The following is a 20,741-nucleotide window of genomic DNA, read 5'->3' as shown; positions in this document are numbered from 1 at the left end:
ATACAATTAAAAGATTTTTGGTAGGATTGTTTAATTTACTATCCGATCCCACCCGACCGATCCGATTCTACCCAAATCGATCTTGCGTTCTGTGAACCATGATCACGACCTCTGGTTCTTGGATCCGAAGCGCAGGACCAAGTAGAAGAACAGGCGGTAGATGACCGCCCACCCCACCAGGTACAGCACCATCCGCCACTTCTGCACCTCCTCTCGGCTGATCGACATCTGCCGCAGGATGTCGGCGCCGGTTACTGGCAGCGTCTGGTTCAGCGGGTTGTGGTAGAACACCCGGTCCCTGACGAACTCGTTCATGAGGAATCCCTCGTACGGGTACTTCATCGTGGAGATGATGTTCATCCACTTCCATCCCCGCGGGATGCTGCTGCTGCTGAGGAAGTAGCCGCAGAAGAGGAAGAAGAGCGCCGTGAAGGCGATGACCGCCGCGTAGCCCAGAATGAAATTGGGCACCACCGAGCTGACGAAAACGACGAAGGAGTTGGTGGCCAGCAGCGACGCGTAGAGCACGAGGAGGAAGTAGGCGAAGCTGCCGTGCAGCCTGAGCGCCCACCACACGATCACGGCGTACGTGGCCGCCTGCAGGAGGAGGAAGGGTAGGTAGGTGATGAGGCCGGCGAGCGCGTAGGAGGAGGCGCGGTACGCGTTGTGGGAAGTCTCCCGCACGAAGATGAACCGCTCCTGGATGAACGCCGGCACGGCATCGTTGGAGGAGAAGAAGAAGAGGCAGACGGTGAAGATGAAGAAGCTGAGGCGTTCCGCCACGCCCTGCGGCGTGTCCTTAGGATGCGTGAACATGGTAGCCATCATGATCCCCATCACCGTCAGCACCATCTGCCGGGACAGGAACAGCTCCGGGGTGCGCCGGATGTTCGTGAAGTTGCGCCGCATCAGCACCCAAATCTCCACCGGGTACGAGTTCGCGAACTTGGGTCGGGCCGCCTCGTGCCGCCCGCCGCCGCCGTCGAAGAAGTTTGGCGTTAGGTAGTCGTCCTCGTTCACCGTGTAGTCGCTGCTGTGGGGCGTCGGCGTGCTCGACATGATCTCCTTCGAGAAGTAGTATGCCGGCGAGAGGCTACATCGGACGACAATTGGCAATGGAATTAGCTCGAAATCATCTCCGCAAATTAGTTTGTGATTTGCGGGAGAAGACTCACTTGTTAGGCGGATGCGGCGGCCTCCGTGGCCGAGAGGGCGTAAGGCGAAGCGCGTCCATTATAGCGCTGCCGCCATGGCTGTCGCTCCAGGGTGACCGGCCGGAGGCCCAGAGGCTTCGCAAGCTATGATCGAACTCATTGCCTCCGCGATGGACTCCGCTTCCACCAGCAACCGACTCTTCCTCCTTTGCCCCTGCCTGTCGCACGTTGGAGATGGAGAAGTATGCCTCGTCAGAGATGCGCGGCGGCTTCAGCCCGGTGAGGCAGAACTCGGCTAGAGCCGCCACGCCGTACTCCGACTGGTCGTACTCCTGGATCACGTCCAGAAGGTGCTCGACGGCGCTCTCGCCCTTGGGGACCTTGCGTCCCATGCGGCCGAGGTGGGCGCCAACGTCCGGCGGCGCGCCCATGTACATGAGCTGCCCGCGGGCTAGGATGATGAGATGGTCGAGCAGCAACTGGATGCGGTTCGACGGCTGGTGGATGGTGAGGATGACGGTGCTCCCGTCGCGGGCGATGTTATGAACCCGCTCGATCACGCTGTGGGCGCTGGTGGAGTCGAGCCCCGAGGTGGGTTCGTCCAGGAACAGCAGCGCCGGCTTGTGGATGATATCCACCCCGATCGACACCCGCCGCCGCTCGCCCCCCGACACCCCGCGCGTCCCCTCGTCGCCGATGTAAGTGTTCCTGGACCACTGCAAGGAGAGCATGCTCGATTTGTGAAGTTCATGGACTCGGAACGGAAGTTGTTCGACTGATTGACTGACTGGAAAAAAACTTGGCATACCGTCAACCCTAGTTGCTCGATGAGCCTCTCCACCCTCTCCTTCTTCTCCTGGATGGGGATGGAGCCGAGGCGGAAGTCGGCGGCGAACGTGAGCGTCTCGTAGACGGTGAGCATGGGGAAGAGCCGGTCGTCCTGCATCACGTAGGCGGAGACGTGCTTCATCAGGCTGGGGTGAATCTCACGGCCGTCCAAGGTCACCTTCCCCTGGAGGCTGCCGCTGGCGATGCGGCCCGCGAGGGCGTCGAGGAAGGTGGACTTGCCGGCGCCGCTGGGTCCCATCACGGCGGTCACGCGCCCCTTGGGCGCGTGGCCGGTTATCCGATGCAGCAGATCCACATCCTGCGACACCCAATGCTCCTCCACCTTCTGCTTCTTCGTCACGGTGTAGATCAGCTCCGAGAAGTGCAGGCCGGCGAAGCCCGCCGGCTTGGGGATGTCGATGGAGGTGTCGAGCCGATAGCCATTTTGAAGGTGCATAGCTACCGGTTGAGCTCCTCCTCCTCCTCGTCGGTTGATGGCTATGGAAATGCGGACGAGACTTATAGCTGGAGATTGGCATTGGAACTGGCGATGTCACAAGGTTTCAGTCGTCCGTGTCATCGCCATTGTTGGGGTCGTTGCTGCTTAGTTTCCTTCGTCATCCTCTCGACCGTTTAGTTTTTTTCTCTGTCTCCTCTGGCATCAAAGCACAAAGCGCGAGAGCCCATTCGGCCCAAGTTCCCTACTTTTTAGGCTCAATTGAACAGCAGAGGTGACGATGATTCGATAGAACACATTTAGAACTGAAAACTACAATAGATCACACAAAGTACAGTTTAATAACTGAAAATTGAACATAAAAGATTTGAAATTTTGCCCGATCGTTATCACATTTCTCGTTGTCGGTTACCCGCAAAGTCCGTCCATCGATCATATCGCTGCTCTCTTGGCACTTCGTGCTGCCTCCCGTCTCATCTCTGCAGCTTGACCGCCCCCTCGGAAATACATGTTTACTTGCTACAAGCATTACAAACAACAATCATGCACCAAAAGTGTTTCTCGATGTTTTCTAGCATCTCTGTAAAATCAACATGTTAATCGCGACACATAGTTTAGGCTGAAACAGAGAACTGAGCGACACATAATACGGATTAAGGAGGGTATTACCTTAAGGACCCAGATGCTGACTAATGATTCTAGGCAGAACATTCCAAAACCAATGAAGTAGAAGATCTGCAAGAAAATGGAAGAATCCATGGTTAGAAGAAAAATAACAAATATAAAGAGAAGCCGGCTCGATACAGCATTTCAACAATGAGCCGACAATAACATGATCGCATCTTCAGAATCAGTAAATGAATAGTGCGGGTGCATCTTCAGAATAATTTAGAACTGACCCCGACAATAACATGATCACCAATGACATCCACCGCGGCAAGGATTCCTCTGCAACAGACACACAAAGGAGAATTCCTTAGGAGTAAAATGATAGTCCTATCAATAGCATTCAGCTTCAACACATAAGAAATTATTAGACCGATATACTCTTTGTTTCAACTGATTTATCCACCTACATATAATCAGAATGAAATCTAAGATCAGAATGTTATTCATGTTAATCAAGTCAACTAATGTGCTGATCCTACTATCGGTTTACAAGATCAGTACTACAATTAGTGAATGTAAGTGTAACATAAGCATCTAAGATAGTATTTCCAAGTTCATTACAAGAATATGAACTAGTTCTTAGCCTCAATCAGAAGAACAAAAAGTAAACAAAGTAAAAAGAAGCTTACGCCAGATATTTTCCCTTAAAGATAATTGGAGGAGCCACAGCTGCATAAACAACAAATGCTATATGTAGCTGCGGCAAAGATAAGTTACTAGATGCATTAAGGAATCTATATCTTGCTGATAAAACAGCACCATAATAATGAATATGCAAACAGTGAGAAAGAGCATACCAGATAAAACAAGAAAAACCATCCATAGCTCAAAGCACTTTCAGTCCTACATGATCCATTGCAAAGTCCATGTAAGTGTTTTAAATTCTATAACAATGAAAATGATGCAAATTACATTTGCAACAGTGTTGTTTGGTTGGTTGCAAATGAATTATAGCTGCAATAATGCTAGTAAAATAACAACAGATTCAAATTCATTACAATAATTTGTCTTTAGATACATATTTTGTCTAAAACTATTAGATATTTTGAACTGATTTTATTAATACTTATTTTACAACATTGTGAAACAGACAAGCAAAAAAAAAATATTTCCATACAAATAACAAATTCAAAAAAACAAATCAATTTATAGTATATTTAATATTAGTTTTGATGCTACTTGCATGGTAAAAATATGATATATGTCCATTTTAAGCTGCACTCATATTTGTAGCTTATAAAGCTTAAATGAACAAGCAACCAAATGCATTTGCACTAGAGAAAGAGAGAGAAGAGGAAAAATTTTCTTAGTTGAAGGTAATCAAAATAGTCCCTAGTGTTAGGGTTGTAAACAAGCCAAGTCGAGCCGAGCTTTGGGGTGTTCAAGCTTGTTTGATAAGGTAGCCGAGCCGAGCCGAGCTTAAAATGAACCAATCTTTTGAAATAAGTATTCAAGCTTGGCTTGGTTTATTTTTTATGAGCTTGAGCTTGTTTGAAACTTGACTTGAGCTTGGTTCATTTAGATATTATCAAGCTCTCAATTCAAGCTTGGTTCGAGCTTGGCTTGAGTTTGGTTCGAGATTGATACATTTAGATGTTATCAAGCTTTCAATTCAAGCTTGTTTGATTGTTTGAAACTTTTAGTTGTTTGATTGATTATTGAGTTTGATAATTTAAATTTATTTATTTTATTTTATTTTATTGTTTATTTAGCATATTGAAAAGAGTTTTTTTATTAATGAATATGGTTCGTGAATATTGTTCATAAACGTTGTTCACGACTCTGGTTATGACGTTGTACCTTTTGACTGAGGTGTCAGGTTCGAGCACCCCCCTACGCAGGCTCTTATCAATTAAATGGTACCGTTCATCCAAAAATCCCCTCGGGGGTTTCTGATAAGGGGTCGTTTCGGCGGTGGTATCGGTCACTATAAAAAGTTTACTAATACAGTTTTTTTTTATGTGCTAGTCACTATTCCAAAGGCTAGTAGCCGCCCGTGATTTACCTCCTCCATGTTGGCCCTGGGACGGGTTGGCGGGGGCGCTGGAAGCGAGCGTATTCTCCTTTTGCCACAATAAACGTTGTTCACGAACGTTAACGAGCTGAACACATATATGTTCAAGCTTGTTTGTTTAGCTTAACAAGTTGTTCAAGCTTGTTTGTTTAATTAATCTTATGTATATTGAACGAACATAAACAAGCTCTTACCAAGCCGAACACCAAGCTTGTTCATGAACGGTTGGTTCATTTACAGCCCTACCTAGTGTTGTGCTGGAATTAAATCCAACAAAAGAACAATTTACAATACAGAATTCTTAGTAGAAGATGGGAAAACATGAGCATGACATGTAACATTTTTAATTCATAGATAGTCAATCGATCCTCAATTGATAAGTACCTCATTGCGCGATAAAGAGGTCTATACCATAAGAAATAAGCTCCAAGAACACCGGAAATAAAGTAGATGATGGCAAGGAACCAGATCTTCACGCCTAGCCACAAAGCAAGCAAAATCAGCTTCATCATGGTTAAATAAAATCACTTTTGTAAAAAAAGTAAGTTATACATCCAACAACATCAAATACTTAGCACCTTCACCCCCGATCCAGGCTGCTGTAACTGCCATAAAATTCCAAAAGAGGCATGCAACCAACCCTTCAAAATTCCACATTGGAAAGCTTAATCTGAATCCATAAATGTTATTTATTGTAGAAGTAAAAAAACTGGATGAAGTTCCCAGCCCAGTTATACCTCATTAGTCATTACTAAGAAGAGTGGATTATCTGAGACTCTCCACTTTATTTAGATTCTTTCCAAGACATACCTAGTAATGATGCAAATGCAACATACTGCAATTGCTGCACGTGGATAGGTATCTCACTAGCAATATCATGATGTATAATAGGAAAAAATGGTGGCCAGTTCTTTTCCTCTATCACAATACCAGCTGGGAATAAAAACAAAGAGGCATTAGCTTTAATCACTAATAATGAGGTTATTAGATAAATGAAAATATAATATAACATGAGCATGTCAAAAATTAGAAAACTAGATTCCATGAAGGTCCTACCGTGAACTGCTGCCTCTTCTCTGCGTTTAAGTTCCTATAAAATAAAATCGAATTAGACGGATATACAAAAAATTGTTATCGAAGAAACAACAGTTGCCAACACTAAGTCCATGGGACCTCCCTAACATATCCATGTAGCCAGTAAGTTTCATGATTCATTTAAAATAGGCAAAAATAAAGAGGAATGACAGAATGAATTGCCACACAGCACAAATGACAATAAGATGCAACAAAGACAGATGATCACTTAACATGAGGTTTCAGCCTAACTATGAGTCTCGCATGTCAGCATTTAGATCATAAACATACCGTTTCCCTCTTATTTAGTTGTTCTGCCTTGATTTTAAGTTCCTTCTCCTTTTTCTTCAGAGCCTATATGAAAACACAGTTATGAAAGCATAACAAAAGCATACACTAACAAAGCATGCAAAGATACAACAGACCAGAATAGATTATGACATCAAGAAGTTGAATCTTTAGAACAAATGTTACTGCAACTCTACATAACAATGACAAAATGACTTTTTCATGCATCAACTACATATTGAAATGCACAGAAGCACCTTTGAGCTCTTAGCCTAATAAGTTTTTGTCCTTGTCAAAAGAACTCTGTTTACAGGTTCACAAGGTTTACTTATTTGTATGTCTCTTTCATTAAGAATACAGTACTCTGAAATTTGCACTTACATTCAATGTATCTAGAGGAATATCAATGGTGGCTCCATAGTCATTGTAGAAACCAGCAGGTTTTGAAGGAAGCGGCAAAAGCCTGGAATTTGACACAGGAGGAATACTTGGTGGATTCTGCAGTCAGTAAAGATCCTTTGAGTTGCATAGATGACTTTGCATCTCCCTTAAAACAATAATTGAGCATAGGATGTCATACAAGATAAAATAGTCTTGAACAGAAAGTACTTATATTTATTTACTCTTTGGTTCAAGCAATTCTTTCGAGATTCTAGTTTACGAGACTAGACTATTGACAGTATAGAAGTTAAATACCAGACTTAGAGACTAATCATTAGTGGGGGACAATCAAAGTGGTATTTAAGCTTTTATTGCTGTATTTTTTAGTGGGATTGAGTCTCGAAATACAAATAAAACATACTAAAAACTGTTATTAACTCTCCTAGCTACAAAGATTAAGACTCCACTTAATAACCATTGTTTAATTTCATAGAGTATACAAGAGACCAATGCCTTCAAGAACAAACATCATAACTAGATTGCGAAGTTTAGAAGGCAACACTCATCTATGTAAATGTTTAATGGACGCTGAAGTATTTCTTATGTGATTCAACGTTTCCTCTATTCACCAAATAAGTTAACCCAGAAACGTTTAATAGCTTAAGAATAACATATTCATATCGTACTGAAAAGACCAAAAAAAACATAGTAAAAAACGTGCCTTTTCAAGCCTGAATACCGAAATTCTTAGACTAAGCCACCAAATGCTTCTAGTGGAAGAGAAAACCTCCACGACAAAGACACAATCAGACATCACAACAATCTTACCGAGTGAAAGAACAGAAAAGGGAGGTGTAAATGGAGGAGTGACTCACCGCGAAGGGATTGACGTCCTCTTCCTCCTCGAAAGGGTTGCTATCGTTGCGCCTCGCCATGAGCATCGAAAGCTCCACGAGAAGGGAGGGAAGAAGGAACAAGTTGGCGTTAGACTTTAAAAGCTTTCCTCTTGATTTGGTTGCTTTTCTAATCGCCGTCTGGACTAGGCAATAATAAAAAAAAAACGAACTGATCCATACGCAAACCAGTATGTTTCCATACAATGATACTAAACTAAGAGATGGTTTAGCGTTTCTTGATTTATCTTGGTGAAATTTATCCTGACCGATAAAAAAATCTTTGGCAGGACCAAACCAACCACCGACCAGAAGAGAAACAAAAAAGAGATGAAATTTAATCTTATCAATTATTTCATATGTAGTACAAAATAGTGAACATTAAGACCACCACCAGAACAAACATCTATTTTTACCTTCCTCAGTACTCCACCTTACACTGCAGTGCCCTGATGCCACTGCAAGAAAGATGAATGCAGTTAGGCAGATTCTTCAACTAAGAATCAAACAGTATAGCGGGCACCGAATCATGAGTCGAAAGGAATGGCACTCTTTCACCGAAGAACTGAAATTCATGGCTCGCTATGAGGTCTTTGTTTGTATATCGCAGACCAAAGTGAAAGACAATGTCACAGATAAGACGGCATGACAAATGTAAAGAAGGAACGATTTACAGAAATGTTTCACTAGGCATATCCGCTGCTTGGAACAAAAATGAAAAGGTTTAGTGTCCTGCTTTGTCTTTTTTCTTCTTTTCCTTTTTCTTTTGAATCGTATCACCGGGTGCCTGCTCTTCCTCAACATGTTTTTTCTTCTTTTCCTTTTTGCTTGGCTCCTCTTCGAGTGGTGGATGGTGCAGTAACTCAGCTTCCTGCTTTGAATCCTTCTTTTTCTTCTTTTTAACTTGCCCTTCCGCTTCGTCTCTGGAAGTTGGACCACCAATTGGCGAGTCAGTGTTCTCTACCTTAGCTTTCTTTTTCTTCTTCTTTTTAACTTGCTCTTCTGCTTCGTCTCTGGAAATTGGTGAATCACTGTTCTCTACCTCAGTCAACTTCTTCCTCTTCTTCTTTCTCTTCTCTCCCTCATCCTTGGCCTGGTTTGCAAGAGCCTCATCTGTTGATTTCTCAGTGGGAGTTGGCTCTGTTTCCTGGCGCTTCCTCTTCTTTGGAAGTGCTGCTTCCTGTTCACTAGCAGGCTTCGTTGGAGTAGGGTCAGTTGCTTGACTGAGGACAAGATCAGCTGAGGAATTGTATGTCTACATTGAGAAAGACACACAGATAAGATTTGCAGCAACAATTTTCAAAAACACTCCTCAACATTTCTGACAAAAAACATCAAGAAGGCCAATCTATATACATAAGAAACGTATCATGTAGTATGAAAGAGATACATTGATAAATGTGAAGGTAGTAAGACCATCCATACCTTTGCCGGAGTGATCAAGGCCCCTGCACCCCTCTTTCGATCTTTATCATAGAATTCAATCTTGGGCTTCCCTTTGGTTGAGCCAGCAGAATGACCCAACTCTCTGCCCTCAAGGACCCTAAGGCGTGCTTCAAGCTATTCAATAATTTTAGAAATGTCAATGCATGCTCCATGTGTTTGTCCGAGGAATGAGATCCTTTATAATTTTTTACCTTGGCCCGATTCTCCAATCCCATACTATTGTCTTGACCATCACCAAGAGCATCATACCGAATAGCCAACGCGGTCTTGGCAGCAAGAGAACGAGATATTTTCCCTTTGATTTTTGGAGCTGCCTGACCAACTAATGATGCATGGAAAATAAGGCCATACTTTGGTGTAGCATGTTTTGTCTTTAAAGCTCTAAACAATGCCTGCATGTCACCAAACAACCATTATTAACCAGGTCAACACAAAAAGGAAAATTCAAAGACGGTAGAAATAACCAACTTAAAATTATAAGCAATTCCTCTAACAAAGACAGTGGAGACAATCATGCATTTAAGGATCAACCCCTGCAAAATTGAATGGAAATGATAGCTGTAACAATCGAATGCAGATGAACAAAATGGTCATTAAACTGTGTGCATAAGATAGGAAAGAATGCATATGCCACAATGAGACTGTGTGACCATAAGACAAATATTTCAGTGTTCACTTTATTTATTGTTCATTTTCACTAAAAGCCTAAAACTCCCGAAGGAAAATTTGGAACATATGACCCATTCCAAGATATGCAGGACTATTGGGAGAATCATGCACAATGTCCTTGCCTCAAAGGAGTAAAATTTAGTTCTCTGCCTTAATAATTAGACATGCAAATCTAGGAAGAGAAACCACATTAAAGGTTCTCCTCCTGATTCATAGAGCTTCACATCTTGCGTCTTAAGAATAGTCATTATAGATCCATTCCTACTGTAAACAATTAAACTACACGTGGAACAAACCAGCAACAATAGGTAAATATTACAGATAACTCAAAGAATTGGGAGAGATATCAAAAGAGTAGCAACTTATCTCCTACTAAATAAAACCAAACTCAACAATTACAGAAGAAAACAAGCTTATTGCCACCAAAAATTATTCTGAAAGCAACCATTTGTGAAGTCACATAAAGCATAAATGATCAATCAGTATTTTAATCCAACCTAGAATAATTGAAACCATACTTTGCTGAACAAGTGTTCAAATACATCATCCATCAAGAATACCACAACACCCACCAAACTCACACTATTCATCATAGTTTCTCTCACATCTATCACATCGATGATTACACTGAGGCAAGCATTTTTGAAAGTGAGATAAAAAAAAAAAATAGAAGGCATACCTTTTCAGCACCAAGAATCTGAACTGTGCTTCCAGGTTGCTTCGCTAGATTCAGTAAACTACCACCATGAGCAATAAGGCGTGCTCCAACCAGCTCCCCAACAAGAGCAGTCAAATTAGGTGCAATTGTGTTCATTCTACTTTTCAGGTAGTCATAAAGCTGAGCTCTATACTCTGAAAGAGCTAGCACCTGATCACAGAGTTCCTTAATGTTAACCAAGTCTAAATCACTAACTTCAGTTCCCATCGATATCACTGCTGCTTCTTTCAGCTCTGTTTCAGTCTCATCGGACAGTATCTGTCAACATGAACATGAAATTATTTGCAGTGGAAACAACACAATTTCCTTCAGTAATTGTGCTAGAGAGCTCATGTTTTACCTCAGAAAAATCAAGTGAAACAGCATTTGTACGGTTGCCCATCAACTTAACTGCTTTTGCATATTGAATATTGTCTTGTACAATTTTAGCAAGCTCTGGAAAATGCCATCCATACCATTCCCGAACTCTCATGGCATAGGTATTGAGCTCTTTGTCTAAATCATCCAACAAACCAATAGCTTGGATTATCATTGTATCAACCTAAACAGATGTCAGAACAAACTTTCTTTATAATCACAAGATTTTGAAAAGTTTCAGTTTACAAGAGGTGGATCGAATTATACATGCACAAAATTCTGTATTTCTTTATAAATTGAGTTTCAGTTAAGTTAAACCTGCCAAGAAAATCAAGAATGTAAACCAAATGAGATATTAAAAACAGAGGTGTGTTTTATACAAATCTATTCCTCATAGGTGATGTTATTGTATTCAGCATTAATATATTTGCTAGGAATTGAAGTAGAAAAGCAATTGAAGAACATACCCAGACCACATTAAATCATAAGCTACAAAGTAGTAGGAGTAACCTTATCAGGGCTGAATTTTAGCTTGTATCTGGATAAGCTGTGTGACAATCCCAAGCTCATTGGAGCTAAATCTTGTACAGCTAACCCAGAAATGAGTTCCGTCAGCTGGTTCCTGAGCCCCCTCATCAGCTCCATCACAGCATTGTTGTGAAGACAATCAATTTTCTACAGACCATAGAATGCAAAACTCAGATTGTAAAACTAGTATGCCAAACATGATTAAGCTCTTTAATTAGCTAACCAATTTATCCTTTATTGCATTGCCAAGTTTTGAGTCAGCCACAGCCAAGGTTTCACCATCACAATGAGCACGTAAAAACTTCCTCAGGCCTTTGCTGGGCTTGCTATCAATCAATAAGGTTGCAGCAGATAATGCATCCGAAGTGTTCTCAAATTTATTAAAAGCTTGCAGCTTCACAATCTGGCAAAAAGAAGGGAAATTATTTCAAAAACTCATTATGGCAACAGAAAAAGAACTGAATAACAAACACGATCCAGCCACTTGAACTATCTAAAGTGCTCTAAGACAGAAATTAGCTCCCCAGGTGAAACCATTCGTTCCATAATGGGCATTCCCGACAAAGTAGGAAAGAACCTAATCAGTAGTGAACATTTACAGTCAGGGAGAAAAAGCAATATAGCGAGTGACCTTTCTAGCTGACTCTGCACTTGTGAACTCCTTCCATAAATCCTGAAATAGCAGATGGAAAATGGTAAAACATAAAGATAAAGCGTGTATGTCAACACATTCTCCTAGACAAAATCTGCAACTTCAATTAGGAACACCGAACACGCCCATCCATACCTCGACCTTGTCGAGCTTTCCTTCATCCAAAACCTTGAACAAGGCAAACCCCGCAGGGGTTTCAAACAACACTAACATCGCAACAGCACCAACCTGCATCACCAAATCAAAAAGATTGATTACATACGAGAAAACAACGCAGTAGAAGAACAAGTACAAGGGGGCCGCATATGCAAGATGAAATCTTAGCGAAACAGAACATCTCGAATAGACAAAAAGGTTCAGATTCCACGACTACGAAACAAACATCATTAAGGCATAGGACGCCAAAAGAAAATTAAAGTGGAAGATCATCGAGAAGAGAGGGGCAAAGGAGGAATCCATGACGGCGAGGAAAGAAAGGCAATGGCTTCCGTACCTTGTCCGATATCGTCGGCTTCGGCGCACTCGTAACACTGGAGGCGGCGAGGAGCGGCAGAGGAAGAGAACCGTAGCAGGGGTTTTTGAAGGGCTCTTGCTCATGAGAAGGGATCTGACCGTTGCTTCATGACTTAGAGAAATCATGATCGTAGGATAACTTACAAAAGTAGAGGATCCTATTTTTAGGAAGAAAAACATGATAAATTTTTTCAATGTTACTTTTTCATTATTCTTTGATGGAAAAAAAAACTAACGGAAATAGCTGTAAACAAGTCAGAGGCAAGTTTTAGGAGGTTTAAATTTATTTGATAAAGTAATCTAACTAAGTGAGAATGGAGTTTAAAATGAATTAAATTTATAAAATGATTGAAACTTTTATTTATTTGATCGAATTTAATCATTTAAATTTATTTATTTATTTTAATTTAAATTTTTATTTATTTAGATGTTGATAAGAATTTTATTAATAATTATGATTCATAAATATTATTTATGAATATTATTCATGAATTTTATTTATGAATATTATTCATGAATTTTATTTATGAATATTATTCATAAATATTAAAGAACTGAACACATATATGTTTAATTTTTTTTATAATTAGTTTGACGAGTTATTCAAACTTATTTATTTAATCGATGTTGTGTATATTGAATGAACATAAATAAACTCTTATCAAATTAAATACTAAATTTGTTTATGAATATTTAGTTCATTTATAGTCCTGATAATATTATAATAAAAGATGATTACACTCATGTTAGATATCCCTTATAATTTATCCTTAGATTATATAAAGGGAGATAAATTACTTAGTCAACTTATATTGAATGGTTAAATGAAAATAATATTAGTTCTACTCAAATTAACGGTTATATGGAAATAATATTATTATGCCATGCAGCTTAAATTTAAATTTAAATTAAATAAAAACTTTCTAAATTAATTTTTGTTTTTATTTTTTTAATGTTACGCTGAGATAAATTTTTCTCAATCGTTATTTCAAAAAATATATATAAATTTTTTGTGAGCATTCTATTTGTTTTATTTTTTTAGGATACAAGTACAATATTTACTCATATTACAACCAAAGAGAACAGAAGACTTGAGTTGAGCGCATTGTCTGACGGGACCTGAGCTTTGACTCCAGAGGTGCTTACTTTTAATTTAGGGGTTTAGAAATGGAAAAAATAAATTTATTTCTAAATTTTATATTTAATTGATGGGAATAAAATTAAAATTTTAAAATGAAATTTAAAAATATGGATTCGGATTAAACTCAATTCCTCTCTTAAGTTTTGATAGAAATAAGAATGAGAATTAATTTTTAGATCAAAATATGTTTAATATATTTATTCAATTTTTATTTAACATCATTTTTTTTTCTCTTTATTCTTTCTTGTTATATTTTCTTTCTCCTCATTCTATTATCGCATTTACTCTCTCATCATATTTTCTCTCTCCTAAATCTCTCTCATCATACACTATCACTAGTTATTTTCTTTCATCACACTTTCTCTCTCTCCATTCTCTCCCATCATAGTTTCTCTCTAATTATACTTTCTCTCTCCTCATCCTTTATTGTCATAGTAAATTGCTTTTCCCACCCCCTCTGACAGCCCACCCCCCTCTCTCTCCTTTGTTAAATGACTTTTTTGCCCTTTCCTTTAAAATAACAAATTATTTTATTTTTTTCCAATTTTATTTACTTTCTTTAGTTTACCGTTTATTTTTTTCAATTTTATTTACTTCCTTAATTTTATTTTTTTAAGTAAATTTTGTTTATTATTTTTTTCATTATTTTTTTTATTTTTTATCCATATTTTACTTTCAAATTTTTTATAAATAATAATTCCTAAATTTTATTATTAAAAAAAAATAAAGATTATAAGATATCGAATCCTCTATCTCAATATCACCTGTCCCCGTATTCCACTCATTGCCCCAGCCCATCGTCGGTGGCACCGCCGGCGGCCTTCGGTCGCCACCCCGATTAAAACTATATCCTAAGGGGAAGGTGAATATGGTCGCCATCGACACGATCAATCCCGAAATTCGGCCGGATTTAAGTAAACTTTCCTTTGTCGGTGATATGAGTCCCTGTTTAAATTTCGACGTCGATCGCCCTGATAGCAACCCCTTGGGGTTCACCTTCCCCTAGGGTATAGTTCTGGTCGGGGTGACGACCAGAGGCCGCTGGAAGTGGGCTTGAGATGACGAGTATGATAGGAGGACAGAGAAAATTGGGGATAAAAGATCCAATCTCATATTACGAATATAAAAAAAGCATGATTTCTTTGTCGAAAAAATACTTAAAAAAATGATATAAAGGTAAATAATATGATGGGACTGAGAAGGGAGTGTGTGTGAAAATCTACGATTAAAAAATAAATAAAAGATTATAAATATATAATAAAAGAATTAAAAAGAATTAAAATTATAAAAAAACTGATTAAAAAAACAAAAAACAATAAAATAAAACAAAACAAAATAAAACGTGGAGGTGGTAAAAGCACTGCCACTCAATAAATAATAAAAAAATTATTAAAAAATAAAACTGATAAAAACTAAAATTAGTTTAAAAAGCAAAACTTAAAAAAATTAAATAAAAGAAACGTGAATGAGAGGAATAAGGAAAAGGATAGAATGGTAAATATAATTGAATTTTATGGTGGGCCCGGGGAGGGAAGGGTGTCAGCGGGGGTGGGAAAAGCAGCTCTCATTGTCATACTATTTCTCTCTCATCATACTCTCTTTTATCATATTTTCTTATCATACTTTCTCTTTTATCATGTGTTCTCTCTGTTAGGATCGGAATGTGCTGGGGGTGAATAGTTCGTCGCACTCGTCGTCTTGCTTCTTGGTGATGATAGGCAGCAAAAAATACAAGAAACAAAAATACAACGCTAACACGAATGATTTACTTGATATCCACCTCAAGAAGAGGTAACTAATCCAATGATCCACACACGACACACACTCTCCACTATGAAAACACTCCTTTACGATAACTACCGAAGACGGAGAAGCCTTACAACACTCCCAGTACAAGAAGAAAGAAAGAGAAACAAATACAAGTAAGATCTTACAAGATTTACAGCATAAACCATAACCCTAGCTTCTTCTTCTTGTGTTGAGCGCCTCCTTGATCTTGGAATGACAACAATCTTTGCTCCAAGAATGCTTCAAGAACTGGCGTGAGTCCCTGTGGAGAAGTTGATGAGAATCGGAGAAGAATCAAGCGAAGTCATGCTGAAGAAGACGCTCGTAACGGCTTTATCCAGTGCCAACGGTCGGATCCCAATCGATTGTATTGCTCTCAATCGATTGGGGAGGCTTTGGATCTATCGCTTGATCGATCCAAAGCGCCTCTGTGCTCTTGGAAATTGCTTGAATCGATTCACATGTCTTGCGCGATTTCCAGGCTCCCAGTTGATCACCCGATCGATTGGAGGCTCCCAATCGATCGGGTGATCGATTGGGAGGGTTTCTGTGCGACGGCGTCAACTTCCCAATCGATCCACTGATCGATTGGGAGAAGGATTTGTCACGGGACATAGTCCAATCGATCAACCGATCGATTGAGCATGATTCAATCGATCGATTATCCAACTTGATTTGTCATAATCAAGTCTCAAGCCCCTAAAACCCAACATCTGGTCAACCATGACCTGTTGGGGCATCATGCCTAGCATCTGGTCACCCTCGACCTACTAGGACTTCCTCACCAAGTGTCCGGTTAATCCCTTTGACCCACTTGGACTTTTCTCCTCGTGCCAAGTATCCGGTCAACCCTTTAACCTACTTGGACTTTTCTATACCAGGTGTCCGGTCAACCTTGACCTACTTGGAAATCCACGTGCCTGGCTTCACTCACCAGGACCTTCACCTAGGTTCACTCACTAGGATTTTCATACTGCCTAACTTCACATACTAGGTCTTTCACCTGGCTTCATTCACTAGGATTTTCCAACTGCCTGTCTTCACTCACCAGGACTTCTCCTCTACCTAGCTTCACTCACTAGGTCTTTCACCTGGCTTCACTCACCAGGATTTCCCAACTGCCTGGCTTCACTCACCAGGACTTTCGCCTTGCTTCACTCACTAGGATTTCCCATCTGTCTGGCTTCACTCACCAGGACTTTCATACTACCTGACTTCACTCACCAAGACTTTCATACTGCCTGGTTTCACTCACCAGGACTTCCCAGCCAAGTATCCGGTTAGTCTTGACCTGCCTGACTATTCTTCACATCTAACTGGTCAACCTTGACCAGAGGAGAATTGTACCAATAATCTCCCCCAAATGAACGATTGCACCTACAATCTCAATGTATTGTCAAACATCGAAACTCAAACATCAAGACTCAAGTTTGAGCCTTCTCAAGCTTAGTCAACCAAGTCAACCTTGACTCAAAGGATATTGCACCAACAATCTCCCCCTTTTTGATGTTTGACAATATCTTTAAGTTAGGGTAATCCCATAGCCTCAACTTTGTTTCATGGCAAGGCATGAATGAGTTTCCTTCATTCTCCCCCTTTCCTAGAGGGCAAACTCCCTCTTTAGGTAATGAAGACTTAACTTAAACCCTACATTCTCCCCCTATGAGCACACATCAAAAAGAACTCTCCCCCTGAATTACTTACACGGTTGTTCATAATTTCACTTGTTGTTCACAACATCATAATGAAAGTCTCATACCCTTTATTATCTTCAACGCTCACCCTTGAGCGCTAACCAATCCAACAAAGAAGGTCTCATACCCTTCACTGTATTAAATGCTCACCCTGGAGCACTATTCCACGTTATGATGCTCATCCTAGAGCATCCATAACCCCACAATGAAGATATCCACTCTCCATTGCTCTTCAATGCTCAACCTTGAGCATTGTTTTTCAAAATGAAGGTTTAACCACCTTCAATGGTGTTGGAAAATAAATTTTCATGTCCTTAAAGAGTAATTCCCCCTAAAGACATGCACATAACTTCTGTCATTGCACCAACAATGACTTGGAATTCCTAAATCTTTAGGAGACCCAAATTTAGAAGTTTTAAGGTTCAAAAATTCAATAATGAAACTAAACCTCAACCTAAACTTCTACTTAGTCTTCCTTAACTAATCCAATTTTATTTTCATCATGAACACTCCCCCTAAATGTAAACAAATGTGTTTTGAAGGGTTAGGAATGGTTACCTAGACTCAACATGGTCTAAAATGCTAAAAACAAACTTTCCCATCCAAATTCAGCACTTCAATCGATCAATAGATCGATTGAAGCAGTGTGGATCGATCCACTGAGTTTTTGTTCGCATAAAACACTTTCTCAATCGATCGCCCGATCGATTGAGACACTTCAATCAATCAGGTGATCAATTGAAGCATTGATTTTCTGAAGGTTAATTTCAGCGAACTTTAGAAACTCCCCAAAAATTCTACAAAATTCTAAAAAATCATGAAAATTTGTGTAGACATTACTTAGGGTATATACTATCAAGGAAAAATAGTTTTCTATGAAAATACTTCCTATTTTTAAAAATTGATACAAACTTGAAAAATTGTAAAAACTTTAGTGTTTTCTTCAAGTTTGTGTTTAACTTTTCAATGATGATTACTATCAAAAGATAGTCTTCACCAAGGTTTCCAAAAGCATTTTAAAATGATTTTCAAAACCAATATCCAACCATATTCTTTAGGCTCAATGCACATGACTTATACATTAGCTTTCCCAATGATTGGAAAACACATAACTATGTGTTTTGCTGAATCCAAAACTCAATTAGATGCACTAAATCAACATCTTAAGTTTTGTTCATCATCCTAACATCTCACTTGTATCTAATATGCACTAAAACACATACAAGTTACCTTATAAGTCTTTGTAAGATGTAAAGTTTGGTTTTACCCTAAACTAGGGATCATGCATTTCTATCTAGGCATTTTAAGAATTTTGAACATTTACCAAGGATGTTACTTGTTAGTAAATGTCATTTGTCCTTAATTACAAGGAATTAAAAATAATGCATGATGTGCTATGGCATACATCAAAATAAATAATTTTCAAAAGAAAAATTCGCTAGAACTACATGATGTATGTATGACATGACATGGTATTTTTATATTTTTCATAATGAAACATGAATGCAAAAATGATGTCATGGCATGTGATGGGCAAACAAAGCATGGTAGTTTAGCTTAAATAAAGTACCTAGATTATCTATCTAAGTGTCCTTAAATCCTTAGCTAAACTTAAAATTAACCTAGATTGCCCCTTATCTATTCATGAAAATACCAAAATCCAAATTGACATTTCTTTAACCCATGATTAAATTGTGACAATTAAAATTAAGTATATTCCTCAATGTTTGACACACTTTACTCTTTCAAAAAGTAATAACTTTAAATTTTTAAATTAAGGATAAGATTTGCCTTTAAATCCTTAAGAAAATACCAAAAACCTAACTTGGTATTTATTATATTTTCCCGATTTGTGTCAATTTAAAATAAAATCAAAATTTTCAAATTATGACACATTTTACTCTTTTAAGGAGTAAAAGAAAATCCATTTCATTTTCAAAAGTTAATAATATCCTTGAAAATGCTCTCCAAGTGTCAACTTCATCAAAGTTGGGTTAACTGCCCTTTCAATTAGAGTTGACACTCTCTAACCCATCTAAGGGGTAGAGAAAATGCTCCTAGGAACCCAAAACCTATTGATGCTCCTTGGATGCTCTAGGTACTCACTAGAGATAACTTTCCTAGATACCTTCCTAATGACCTTGTTAAGCTTTTTAGAAGCCTTGGTCACCTTTTCTAAGTCAACTCTAGGGATTGTTTCCCTTGTGACCTTCTTAGTGACTTTCTTAGACTTCTTTGAAGTTTTTAGTCACATTTATCGCAAAAATACTCTTAGGGATAACTTCTCTAGTATTTTTGACTTGACCACTAGACCTAGACTTGTTCCATAGCTATATGGAACTCTATGATAAGAAGACACATCCTTTTTGATTTTAGGTTTGTATCCCAAACCTCTATAACCCTTGGATGACTTTTGTACTCCTAGACCTAGGTTTTGCTCATTTTGCCCTTTTAGGATATTTCCCATCCTTTTTAGGGTCTTTTCCATTTTATAAAGTCTTTACCTCAAGATTTGATTTTCTTTCCATAAATCCCTAGATTTTGGTTTTTCATTAAATCTTTGAGCATTTTTAGGTTTAGGTTTATACCTAAGGTTCTTAGTGTTATTGCCTAAGTTGTTATCTAACTATCTTACTAACCTTAGGTGTGGTTTTAGCATGATAAGCTACATGATTTTTCTTCATGCTATCATGTTTCCTATTTTTATGGTAAATAACATTAAAATGATATAAACTAGAATTTGCATGCTTTTTACCATGAGTTAAGGGGATAGACTCAATAAATGATACCTTGGGTTTTACCTTGGAAGCTCCCCCTTGACTTGTGCTTCCTCCCTTGACTTTGACCGCCTTCTTCCCCTTTGGACATTGGCTCCGATAATGTCCTTTTTGATGACACAAGAAACACACAATGTGCTCCTTGCTCTTCTTTGTTGTGGGCACGGTCTCTTTGGGCTTCTCCTTGCCCTCAGGTGTCACTTAACTCTTCTTCTTGGCCAATTTTAGGCACTTGCTCTTATAATGTCCATATTCCCTACACTCAAAGAAAACAATATGATTTTTATTTTTAATTGAAATAATTATACCTTCATGTGTAGGGATGTCACTTGATCCTCCATTTGATGCCTCTTGATTTTTGGAGGATGCATCATCTTCTTCTCCACTTGACCCGGATGCAGAATCTTCTCCTTCTTCTTGATCCGGTGTCAATGAAGGTCTCTCTCCCTCAATCCTAGAGGTGGAGGGTTCTTCATCTTCATCTTGTACATTGAACAAGGAATATGCTCCTTCCTTGCTCTTTTGGTTGCATTCCTTTGAAGATGAAGCTTCTTGGACCTCTTCTTCGGAAGTTGAGCATCTCTCAACCTCGGAATCCTCCTCCTCTTGGTCTTGCTCCAATGAGTCACCTTCTTTGGATTCTTCTTGATTTGGTATAGTGGAGGGGATCTCATGAATCTTTGCCAATTTTCTCCAAAGC

General features: G+C 39.3%; 3 protein-coding genes across 3 annotated transcripts; all 3 read right to left on the bottom strand.

Annotated features, from left to right (window-relative positions):
• On the bottom strand, positions 1-2,715 carry LOC122010049 (ABC transporter G family member STR2-like). The gene is made up of 3 exons (XM_042566422.1): positions 1,963-2,715; positions 1,176-1,870; positions 1-1,093 (listed from the first exon to the last, which is right to left on the bottom strand). Exons 1-3 carry the CDS (start codon positions 2,437-2,439, stop codon positions 103-105), a joined length of 2,163 nt encoding a protein of 720 aa, XP_042422356.1. The 5' UTR covers positions 2,440-2,715; the 3' UTR covers positions 1-102.
• Positions 2,716-2,818: 103 nt separating this feature from the next.
• LOC122010050 (secretory carrier-associated membrane protein 2-like) lies at positions 2,819-7,932 on the bottom strand. The gene is made up of 12 exons (XM_042566423.1): positions 7,741-7,932; positions 6,866-6,982; positions 6,488-6,550; positions 6,179-6,212; positions 5,933-6,055; positions 5,701-5,763; positions 5,507-5,600; positions 3,906-3,951; positions 3,738-3,805; positions 3,339-3,387; positions 3,109-3,174; positions 2,819-2,958 (listed from the first exon to the last, which is right to left on the bottom strand). Exons 1-12 carry the CDS (start codon positions 7,804-7,806, stop codon positions 2,872-2,874), a joined length of 876 nt encoding a protein of 291 aa, XP_042422357.1. The 5' UTR covers positions 7,807-7,932; the 3' UTR covers positions 2,819-2,871.
• A 153-nt stretch (positions 7,933-8,085) lies between these two features.
• LOC122010047 (probable nucleolar protein 5-2) lies at positions 8,086-12,719 on the bottom strand. The gene is made up of 10 exons (XM_042566417.1): positions 12,622-12,719; positions 12,264-12,356; positions 12,108-12,149; positions 11,700-11,879; positions 11,459-11,623; positions 10,932-11,132; positions 10,553-10,849; positions 9,396-9,596; positions 9,184-9,318; positions 8,086-9,013 (listed from the first exon to the last, which is right to left on the bottom strand). The coding sequence occupies exons 2-10, from the start codon at positions 12,339-12,341 to the stop codon at positions 8,483-8,485; spliced, it is 1,830 nt and encodes a 609-aa protein (XP_042422351.1). The 5' UTR covers positions 12,342-12,356; positions 12,622-12,719; the 3' UTR covers positions 8,086-8,482.
• Between the last annotated feature and the right edge of the window lie 8,022 nt (positions 12,720-20,741).

The sequence above is a fragment of the Zingiber officinale genome, chromosome 8A (genome assembly GCF_018446385.1).
Source record: "Zingiber officinale cultivar Zhangliang chromosome 8A, Zo_v1.1, whole genome shotgun sequence".
NCBI lineage: Eukaryota > Viridiplantae > Streptophyta > Magnoliopsida > Zingiberales > Zingiberaceae > Zingiber > Zingiber officinale.
Note: the sequence above shows the minus strand (reverse complement) of the source record. Positions and strands in the feature narration are given on the sequence as shown.

Coding starts and splice junctions, on each gene's coding strand:
- LOC122010049 (XM_042566422.1), bottom strand. CDS start 2,439: ATGCACCTTCAAAATGGCTATCGGCTCGACACCTCCATCGACATCCCC. Junction 1,871..1,962: donor TCGAGCAACTAGGGTTGACG/GTATGCCAAGTT, acceptor CTCTCCTTGCAG/TGGTCCAGGAACACTTACAT. Junction 1,094..1,175: donor CCGCCGCATCCGCCTAACAA/GTGAGTCTTCTC, acceptor CGTCCGATGTAG/CCTCTCGCCGGCATACTACT.
- LOC122010050 (XM_042566423.1), bottom strand. CDS start 7,806: ATGCTCATGGCGAGGCGCAACGATAGCAACCCTTTCGAGGAGGAAGAG. Junction 5,764..5,932: donor TGCATTTGCATCATTACTAG/GTATGTCTTGGA, acceptor GGAATTTTGAAG/GGTTGGTTGCATGCCTCTTT. Junction 3,806..3,905: donor GGTTTTTCTTGTTTTATCTG/GTATGCTCTTTC, acceptor TCTTTGCCGCAG/CTACATATAGCATTTGTTGT.
- LOC122010047 (XM_042566417.1), bottom strand. CDS start 12,341: ATGTTAGTGTTGTTTGAAACCCCTGCGGGGTTTGCCTTGTTCAAGGTT. Junction 10,850..10,931: donor TTTCACTTGATTTTTCTGAG/GTAAAACATGAG, acceptor TCATGTTGACAG/ATACTGTCCGATGAGACTGA. Junction 9,014..9,183: donor CCTTGATCACTCCGGCAAAG/GTATGGATGGTC, acceptor TTCTCAATGTAG/ACATACAATTCCTCAGCTGA.